We start from the raw sequence: 11,065 nt of genomic DNA, 5'->3' as shown, positions 1-11,065 counted from the left end.
GACTTGGGGAGGCTGGGAGGGCGATGCTAGGCGAGGAATAACGACGCAATTACAAGCATTATCGTACACCGGCTAGTGATTATGCACCGCGCTTCTCCGTAGTTTGATAGCTAATGCTCAAATACAAGGGCACTAATAGAAAACATGCTATCGGTCCACCCTAAATATACCGGTAGCCATTGGATCCGGTACTAATGGGGTGGACCAAAGGGTCTAGAACCTTCTGGTTGGTGATACCAACCGGTACTGAAGGCTCCACCCACATTAGTATCGGTTGATAACACCATCCGGTAATAATGTATAGTCTTTAGTACCGGTTGGTGTTATCACCCGCTACTAAATACTCCTCCACGGGTTAGTTTAAAAGGAAAATATCTCTCTCCCAATCACAAGTGTTGTGTAGGTAAGATGGTTACAAGGGTACACGTGAGGCAAGAGGTCCGGTTTGAATCCTCGCACCGCCACGCGAGCATATTTTGCGAGAAAAAATTGCAGACCTCTTCCCGGATTTGAAATATATATTTTTTAATTTTTTAGACGTGTGATGCTTTAGTACCGAGTAGAACTAAACCCGGTACTATTCTTTTAGTACTGGGTCACCCATTGTTAATACTTGAGACTTTTAATCTCGGCTGTGCAGCACTGGTTGCATAACCGCTACTAATGCCCTATTTCACCTGGTACTGATCAGCCTTTGGCCCTGTTTGGTACAGCTGAAACTTGTTTAGAAGCCAGCTGGTGGCTAGCTGGTCAGAGAAGCAGCTTATTAAAGAAGCAGCTGATCACAGAAGTTAAATGTTTGGCAGACTGCTTATTGAATGGGCCGAAATCCTGTCTGAAGCGAGAAATGACTGAAATACCCTTACTCTTAAATAAGATAATAATAACTTAATTATAAATTAGATAATATAATTATAAATTAGATAATAGAGTATCATTACATCATTACATTATCAATATCCTCCAGCCAATGCTTATAGCATCTCGTGAAAATTATTCGTGAAAAGGGGCAGAGACAGGACGACGTCGTCCTCGGGCGGCGCGGCCAGCACCCACGGTGGCAGCTCGCCGGAGCTTCGCCGGAGTGGCGCTCCCGGCCTCCGTTCTCGAAGCCGAGGGTACGGGAAGAGAGAGGAGGGTGAGGGGGTTCAGTTTTGGGGACTCCGGGCATGGGAAACGGGGTGGAAGGTTGTCCGCCCCGAGCAGCCATGGTTGCAGCTCTGGGAGCTCGTGGGGAGCTCTACTCCGACAGGGAAAGGGAAGGCCGGGGGTTGGGGATGGTAGAGGATGGTGTGGAGGTGCTCACCACGAAAGTAATTGGACCAAGATGGCCTGGTGGGGGAGATCGACGAGCAGTCTGTTCTTGACGAAGAACAGAGAAGCTGGCTACCATTCGATGGCTAGAGCATGGGGATGGAGAGCTTTCGGAGTTGCACGGCTCGGCGAGCTGGAGATGGCGCTGGGCAGCGCAGGGAAGCTGCGCGGGGAGGCCGGCGCGAGGGGGCGGCGCAGGGAGGCCGGCGCAGGGGGGGCGGCGCGGACAGAAATAGGGGTGCACTACACCAAAGCGGCTTAATTTCGTCGGACAGAAATAATTTCGTCAGGCCAAGAACCCAGCCGACGAAAATATTAAATTTATTTCGTCGGCCAAAACAGGCCGACGAAATTACACGTTATTTTCGTCGGCTAAGGTTGGCCGACGAAAACCGAACACTATTTTCGTCGGCTAAGGCCTGGCCGACGAAACAATCTTACTATTTTCATCGGCCAGACCCAGGCCGACGAAAATAACGTGTAATTTCGTCGGTCCGGTGGGCCGACGAAAATAAGTGTACCCTAATAGCCCGTTCTCGCTCGGATCTCGTACTACCGCACAAGCACCTTCGATCTAGCTCCTCGCGCTCGAGACCCCGGCCGGCTGACCCCGCTCGCCCCCGCCACCGGGCCCGCCGCCTCCGCCGCCGACCCCCCCCCCCCCCGCGCCCCACCGCCCCGTGCCCCGCCGCCCCACGGCCCGCCTCGCCCCGCCGCACCGCCGCCGCCCCGCGCCCCGCCGCCGCCCCGCGCCCCCCGCGCCCCGCCTCGCCCCACCGCACCGCCTCCCTTCACCCCCCGTACCCCTGCGCGCGCCCCTCGCTGCCCACCGCCCGCCCCGCGGCCCATGCTCCCCGTCGCCCCTCGGCCCGTGCTCCCCGCCACCCACCGCCCGCCCCGCGTGCGACCCTGGCTGCGCGCGCCCCTGCCTGTGCGCCCCGCGCCCCTGCGCGCGGCCGCCCGTTGCCCCGCCCGTGCCCACGCGCCCTTGCCCGTGCGCCCCTGCCCGCGCGCCCCTACGCGCGGCAGCCGGTTGCCCCGCCCGCGCCCGCGCGCCCCTGCCCGCGCGGCCCTCTGCCCCACGGGCTCCCGCACGGCTCTATGGCTGCCGCCACCGCCTCGCGCCCGTGCGGCCCCACACCATGCTCTCGAGGCCCACTGCCATCCCTGCAGGCAATCGCCACCGCCGCCCACAGGTATGCTTGCCCGTTCTCTTTGCTGCTAGTTTTGAACTGACCGAATAACTATTAAACTTAGTGATGCATTGTTGTCCACTACTCTAAGGCCATCAACTGTATTACTCTTAAAATATTTGTGTTACATTTTCTAGATAATTATTGTTTGCTTAGTATCGTTAATGAAGTAACATTTCTTACTTTCGTTTTGAAGTAGCTAGTTTGAGAAAATGAGAGACGATCGAAGTTGGATGTACGATGGTTGGACAAGTAGCGGAATGCCTACGTGAGAGTGGATGGTCAACACACAAGCTTTTGTTGATCATGTATTTTCCTTGTCTCCTGGCGGTGGTTTGGCAAAGTGTCCATGTAACAAGTGTCAGAATTGTTCTCGTCAAGTCAAGATTGATATGGAGAGTCACCTATGCAAGTGGGGTTTCATGCCGAACTATGAGAGGTGGTATGAGCATGGGGAGTCACAGGAGCAGGAGCCATACAACCTAGTTGATAGCTTAGAGGAAAACGAAGATAGGATGGATGCAATGATGGATAATTTTGTCCAACAGGTTGAGAATGCTGCTGAGATGCCGGAATATTTTGGTCTGCTTGCGTCATCAAAAGAACTATTACATGGGGCCACTACTTTATCACAGCTTGCTGCTGTGACACGGTTAATTGCTATAAAGTCCAAGTATAACTTTTCAGTAAGTTGTTACAATGATCTTGTTGACTTAATTTCGGACATGCTTCCAAAACCTCACAAGTTCCCGAAAGACTTTTACTACTCAAAGAAGCTGTTAGCTGGTTTAGGGATGCTGTATCAAAAAATCCATGTGTGAGAACAATTGCATGTTATTTTAGAAGAACAATGAAAATCTCAAGTACTGTTCGTTTTGTAAGAAGTGCAGATATAAGAAGGTGGTGAAAAAAGATGAAAGTGTGCAGATAACAAGTGTGCCCGTTAAGGTGTTACGGTACCTACCATTGAAACCAAGGCTTCAACGGTTTTACCTGTCTCAGAAGACTGCAAAACACATGAGATGGCATAAAGAGGGAATTCGTAATAATACAGGATGCATGAGCCATCCATCTGATGGTACAGCTTGGAAGGCCCTCGACCATTATGATCCAAGTTTTGCAAGTGACCCTCGGAATATGCATGTTGGGTTGGCCACTGATGGCTTCACTCCCTTTAACTCAAATGCTGCCCCCTACTCATGTTGCCCAGTGATAACAATTCCATACAATCTTCCACCATCATTATGCATGAAAGATGAGTACGTGTTCTTGACGCTCATTATACCTGGCCCTGACAATCCCGGTAAGCGTTTGAACATGTTCATGGAACCATTATTGATGAGCTGCATGACTTGTGGAATGGAGTTAGGACATATGACAGCAGTCGGAAGGAATACTTCAATATGCGAGTAGCATTTCTTTGGTCTATTCATGATTTCCCTGCATATGGAATGTTCTCGGGATGGAGCACGCACGGTCGTCTATGTTGTCCGATATGCATCGGTGATACAGATGCTTTTCGTTTGAAATATGGTGGCAAATTCTGCTTTTTTGACTGTCACCGTCGGTTCTTGTCTCATGATCACCCGTTCAGGAGTCAACGAGATGTCTTTCGCAAGGACACAATCGTTACTAAGGGTCCACCCAAGCGTTTGACCGGTTAGGAGATTGTAGCAAGCCATTGTCGGTTAATTGCCACAGATGATGGGTTTGAAGGGGTCAAAGAGGAGCATAATTGGACTCATATAGCTGCTATTTGGAGCCTTCCTTATGCTACTGCTCTGATCCTTCCACATAATTTAGATGTAATGCATCAAGAGCGCAATATTGCAGAAAGTATAATTAGTATGGTTTTTTATTTGAAAGATAAGACTAAAGATAATTTCAAAGCTCGGTAAGACTTAGCTGAAATATGTGTTCGGCCAACCCTTAATTTGAGACCCAATCAAGATGGCCATATGAGGAAGCCACGTGCTAAGTACTATCTTAAGCCTGCGGAGAGGAAAGAAGTTCTTTTGTGGCTAAAGAACCTTAAATTTCCTGATGGATATGCAGCTAATCTGAAACGGGCGGTGAACATTGTAACTGGAAAAATAAATGGTTTGAAAAGTCATGATTACCATATCATCATGGAAGGTTGTTGCCTGTGATGCTACGTGGGTACCTCCCTGAAGAAATTTGGATAATGTTGGCCGAGTTAAGTTTTTTCTACAGGCAATTATATGCAAAAGAAGTTAATAAGAATACAATGAGAAAACTGAGTAAGGAAATACCTGTCTTAGTATGTAAGATGGAGAAGGTGTTCCCCCCGGGTTTCATGAATGTAATGCAACACTTGTTGGTGCATTTGCCTTATGAAGCTGAGGTGGGTGGCCCCGTACAATACAGGTGGATGTACTTTGTTGAACGAGACTTAAAGAAGCTCAAAGCAACTATCGAAAATAAAAGAGGGATGCATTGCCGAGGTATTCTATCTTAAGGAGATCTCACACTACACGAGCACATATTTTGCAGAAGAAAATAACATTAATGCTCATATACCGCGCTACCACACCTCGAATGAGACACCGACAAGCAATCTCAAGCTGTTTCAGTGGACTGGCAAGGCCGTCGGTGCTAGTTTGGTCTATGAAATGTGCAGGAATACTGCATTGTTGTATATGTACACAAATATGGAGGAGATGGAAAAATATTTCGTGTAAGTACCTTGATATATATCTCATATGTGAATCACGTTTAGCGATGTACTTGTGCTAAATAAAGAATTTGTAGGTTGTTTGATCAAGAACAATGGAGATATGCACGACAACCAACTGCTAAACAGCTCGAAACCTTACGGCGTGAGGGTTTACGTGGTGGTCCAAATTTTGTCACATGGTTTAGAAGATATGTAAGCATCCTTACTCTAACTAGCTTATTTATATAACTCGTTATGAGTTAACAAAATTTTAAAACTTGTAGTGCATGAAGGATAGCAGTATCCATGAAGATCTAAGACAGCTTTCACATGGAAGCACGACTGCTAGGAGTTATGGTTGTTATGACATAAACGGATTTCGGTTCCGTTCAACCAAGTTTGAAGCAAAAAATCCACATGCCGCCACAACAAATAGTGGAGTTGTGACCACCGCGAGTGCCTCAGATCTATCACGGAGTATTTCAGTGTCATTCAGAATATAGTGGAGCTGAAGTTTGAAGGTTCAAGAGATTTAAGAGTTGTGTTATTTTATTGTGATTGGTTCAATAGTAAATTAGGTTCTGGGGTAAAGCATAACAAAAAACTTGGAGCTGAAGTTTGAAGGTTCAAGAGATTTAAGAGTTGTGTTATTTTATTGTGATTGGTTCAATAGTAAATTAGGTTCTGGGGTAAAGCATAACAAAAAACTTGGTTTAGTAGAGGTGAACCACAAATTGCGACTTTCTGGTTACAATCCATTTGTCCTCGCACATCAAGTTGAGATGGTCTATTATATGTCGTATCCATGCCGTTCGGAAAGTTTAGAACCATGGTGGATTGTTCAGAGAGTATGTCCTCCAGGTCGATTACCTATTCCTGGAGATGAAGGTTATGATGAATGTGAGCTCGATCATACTATTCCTGAAGCATTTCAGGAAAATGAGTGTAATGGAGTCTTTGAAGTTGATATTGGGATGGCACTTGACAGATTAGATGGTGACACCGATGATGTAATAGTTTCTGAGGTTGGAAAGAAAAAACGGCCACGTCGTGCAAGTAAAGTAATGTTCACATTGTATGAAACGCGGCATGGGACTACTCATGGTGGCTCCATAGCTGAAGAAGATGACCCCGAGGAATTTTAACATGTAATGTGATGTTATATGTAGTTTTTCTTAATAGTGTTCTATTTGATAATTGTTGTTAGGAAACTTGTTATCTTTTATTTACCATTGCTTTATATGATATTAACTAACCATATTTTATTTTTTTAGGATGAGGTTATTTGTGCACTCTCTGAAGGGGAAGGGAAAGAAGGAAGTATCCTAATCTTCAAGGAGTCAGGGAAAGAAGAATGATAGCTCCGCATCTTCGGATAGGCCTTCTCTTTTTAGAGGCAGCAGTTCTCATCTGAGCCGAAGAAGTGCACTTCAGCGATGTCTAGACGAGGCTATGCAAGTAAGTCATATGTAGTTTGCATGTGTAATTTAATTTTTTAAATAACAATAAATATATACTTGTATTTGAACAGCAAGAAGAGGAAGGTAGGGGTGCGGATGAGGAAGAATATGTCGCGAATGTGGATGGCGATGGAGATGGAGGTAGTGGAGAGGGAGATGGGTGCGAGGATAGAGAAGAGTGCGAGGATGGAGATGGAGATGAAGAGGAGGATGAAGAGGAGGATACTGCTGCACAACCTGTGTTCAGGTACTTATGATCATTTCATGAAAAATTTTATATGAGCTAGCTAACTAATACACCACATTTAGATTTAGAGGCAACAATGTGATGACTCCTGCAGCAACTAATCCGGCAAATCGTCGACAGATTAGGCCACATGGGGATTGGTAAGTAATATATTTTATTGTTGTGATTGTTTTATTTAGTGTATTATATAGTTCACGTAAGAATCATGATGGATATCATGTTCCAATTGCAGGCAGTGGGACGATATTTGTTGGGAGGGTAGAAATAGGTTAAGACCTATGAATGCAACATTGGAATACTTTGTCGATTTCACTATCCAGGAATGGTCACAATTGGAGGTGTGCTTCAACCTGCATTGAAGTGGGAGCACTATAAGCTGCATTCGGATGATCAGGGCGTCACGACGGCAGCGAGAGTTTGGAATGAGTTCTGGGTACTTTTCTATCATAACTTGTCTAACTTGTATAACTACTATCTATTTGATTCATTTATGAGTCGTCGAACAAATTAATTTTTCTTTGTAGGAGAGGTATCGTTTGCCGGATGGGGAGGAGCAGTGCGTACAAGATAGGGCTCGTTCTGTGTTTGAGAAGGCGGCGACGAAGGTGGTAAGGGACATGATGTCCAATGCTCCTATACAGTGCGTTTGTTTATACTACAAGAAAATAAAGCTGCAAGACATGAACAAGAAACTAGGTGCTTCTGAGATATATCTCCTAGAGGATGAGTACCTTGAAGTTGATATTAGCAGTTTGCCTTGGTTGAGAAAGTGTCCGGATGCTTGGCGAGCACTTTGTGCTTATTGGGCTTCACCTAGCTTTGTGGAAAAATCTAGGATGAAGAGAGCTAATCGTCAAGCAGGACCACGGGTTATACAAAGATATGGGGCTGATGGACATCTTCGTTTGGCTCGTCGAATGGTACCTGTTTATTATTTCAATTTGATTATTATGTGCTTACTTGCAATATCACAATTTCTTCTTTTTCAGGAGGCCCAAAGTGGGGTGGCACCAAGCTATATTGAAACATATATTCGAGGCCACCACGGCGCAGATCCTACACAGCCAGAGTTGCTTTGCAGTGAGAATGCCACACAGACTCTGGTTAGTAAAATAATTTGATTTCAACTAAGCGATGATTCGAATATAATCTTATTATTGGTTGCCTGAATGGTAGGCAAGATATGGTGATGAAATGGTGGCACGTCATGGTGAGGAACACGATTGGAGGAGGAGTGATGTGGATGTCGGTGCCTTATAATCAAGCGGGGGAGGGAAGAAACATGGCAGGTTCAGCATGTTGAATGGCGTTATTGAAACAGTGGTGCTTTGAGTGAGGCAAGGTGTTCCCAGACCACTTAGAATTCTCGGGGCTACCAACGGGAAAGTCAAAGGGAAAGTTTACTGCAGGAGGAGATAAGGCAGCATAGAGAGGCGATGCAGAGGTAAGAGGAGTGGGCAAGGCAACAGCATGAGTACATACAAGGTTTTTTCGCTCAACAACGACAAATTCAGGTACTATGCAAGTTTGATATTTTTTCAAGTCCTTATGCATTTTTCATTGCTATAAAATATTTAATCTACTATCAGTTTTTAGGAAATGCTAGCTGCTACCATTGGCTCACAATTTAATTTGCCACCTCTTCCTTCGCCTCCTCCTCCACCGCCGACTTTCGTACCATATGTGCGTCTACTATCTCCACAAGTGGTAATTATATCGTATAACTAGCAATGCTCAAATTATCTTACATATGCGTACAAAATGGATTTAACTTTTTCTATAATCAGGGTTCGACGAGTACTCATCCTCGAGGAGTTTCTGCCAGCCCGTCCACGCCACCATCGGCAGCGCGTAATATTTCTGGAAGTGACATGGGCAGCGGATATAATATTACCCCTCCTTGATTTGTGTTTTCGCGTTGTAGGCCCTTTCACTTGCCATGTAGACCTAGCAGGGAGCGTGTCGAAAGTCTAGGCATCGTATTACCTTCGGTGGATAACTTGCATTACCTTGCTTATGGATATGTTATGGATATTTTAATAAGTAACTGCTTATGGACATACATATGTATGTTAAGTAACTGCTTTGGAGGTTATCGACATCACGTGGCATCTCGTTCTTTAATTATACTTATTGGATGTATTTGGTGATTGAATTCTGCTTATGGATATGTATTTGGTGATTGGGTTTTATGTATTTGGTGATTGGGTTTCATGGCTGCTTGGTCCCAGTATTTTTGTCGGCCGGTTAGGCGGACGAAAATACTGTGTAACTATTTTCGACGGCCACCGCAGCCGACAAAATTACTTGTCAGTATTTTCATCAGCCACTGACCGATGAAAATAGTACAAGTATTTTCGTCGGCCACCGAGGCCGACGAAAATAAGACTATATTTTCGTCGGCTCAAGTGGCCGACGAAAATAGCTGTATTTTCGTTGGCAGCCGACGAAAATAAGCCTATTTTCGTCGATTTTATTCCGTCGGCCTATTTTCGGCCGACGAAAATAGCTATTTTCGTCAGCATTTGCCCTATTTTCGTCGGCTTCTGGCCGACGAAAATATCCTATTTTCCTATAGTGGTGGGACTATAGGAAGCAATTTGACGTAGAGAGTTGCAATGATTAACGGGCTTCTTTGTTATATCTTTAAATCAAATGAACTTGAAAAATAAGCAAAAGCAGAATTCAGTTGGAGTAAAAATTTATAGCTTAAAATTGATTCAAATGGAATAACATCCAACTGAGGCAATGCAGAGGCAAAACTGAACATCTGGAACATTAACTTACGAGCAATTTTAGGAACTAAGCGTAGCTCAGCTGCTAAGATTTGTGGAACCAACCCCACTCGGGTTCGAGTTCTTATCTTGGTATTCCAGCACTATTCTTTCAGTAGTAGGCAATGTGCCCATCTGCGTGTGAACTATATTTCAAAAAAAAATATGAGTAATTTTTAAAGATAAAACCACAAACAATGTTCATATTCTCTTATTGTGATAAAGAGATATAGTACAAATGCGACCCTAAACTCAATTCAATGCAATGGTCAACCAATTCAAAGTACGGTGACACAACACAACCTGAACGATTTGGAATCTACGAATGCCGAGGCAATAGCGCTAGCTGAGCCGCGAGATGCTCACACAGCCGAGACGGCATAGACGGCGACGGCCGCGAATGCGAGCGCCAGGCTCACCGCCCCCTGGATTGACGTGCCAGATGTCAGGTACGGCGCCGTCGGCGTCGCCTTCGATCCTCCGCCGGTTCCTGCATCCGTTCCAGTGATGTAAGAAAGAAGCCATCTGGGTTGGTAGCTCAGCTAATAGAGATCTGTGGTTGTCTTACCTGCGCTCGCTGGCACACCGGTCGATGGCGTGGTTGGGGTCGAGGCGCCTGGAGCATTGCCACCGCCGGCAGCTGCCAATGCCACATATTGGTTAGTTACAGTTTGCTTCAGGAATGCATTAGCCATAGCTCAGATCAGTCGGTGTTGCCCGCCGCGGGAGGGATTTCGTCGAGCACTTACAGTTGCACTTGCTCGCCGGTGGGGTTTTGACATTGCATGCCTGGGGGAGCGCGAGCGCGCGTGTCTTGTCGATGGTGACACCGCCGAGGGACGATGAGTCGCCGCTGAGCGCGGCGCAGAGGCACTGCGGGTTGGACTGCACGACGCTGGCGAGCTGCGAGCAGCACGAGGACGGCGGTGTTGACACGTTGCCGCTGATGTAGTTCAGGCACGGGTACAGGCTGATCAGCGTCGTCGTGCACCCGGACTGCGCCGCCGCCGGTGCGACCAGGGCCGCCGCAGCCACAACGGCCAAGAGGCACGCCGCGGCCAACGGTCCTACTCCTGCCGCCATTATATTTGTCTCCTGCGAGCAGAGATACGCCTCCTGAGTTCTTCGGTTTGGTGGCGAGCTGCTTATTGCTTGGTGCTTGTGTTCTTTGGATATGTGCTGATGAGGTTTTTATAGAACTGATTGGTTTGGACGTTTGATGGGTTGGTTAACTTAGGTGAGCTGCCGCTTCCTAATCTGTTAGAAAATAATCCATTTCTCTTCCATTTTTGCAGAAGTGGTTACGGAATTGGCAGTGCTTGATTTAGAGGTATCTGCTGAAAATTTTGTGCTCGAAAGTTCAACATGATATCGGTCCTTGCCGTGTTAGGTGCTGCTAA

At 46.4% G+C, this 11,065-nt stretch overlaps 1 protein-coding gene across 1 annotated transcript; it reads right to left on the bottom strand.

Moving 5' to 3' along the window:
• Window positions 1-9,816: 9,816 nt before the first annotated feature.
• On the bottom strand, window positions 9,817-10,815 carry LOC112900411 (non-specific lipid-transfer protein-like protein At2g13820). Its single transcript, XM_025969250.1, has 3 exons — window positions 10,415-10,815; window positions 10,234-10,305; window positions 9,817-10,155 (listed from the first exon to the last, which is right to left on the bottom strand). The coding sequence occupies exons 1-3, from the start codon at window positions 10,746-10,748 to the stop codon at window positions 10,028-10,030; spliced, it is 534 nt and encodes a 177-aa protein (XP_025825035.1). The 5' UTR covers window positions 10,749-10,815; the 3' UTR covers window positions 9,817-10,027.
• Window positions 10,816-11,065: the final 250 nt, after the last annotated feature.

This window comes from Panicum hallii, chromosome 7 (assembly GCF_002211085.1).
Source record: "Panicum hallii strain FIL2 chromosome 7, PHallii_v3.1, whole genome shotgun sequence".
Classification (NCBI taxonomy): Eukaryota; Viridiplantae; Streptophyta; class Magnoliopsida; order Poales; family Poaceae; genus Panicum; species Panicum hallii.
Note: the sequence above shows the minus strand (reverse complement) of the source record. Positions and strands in the feature narration are given on the sequence as shown.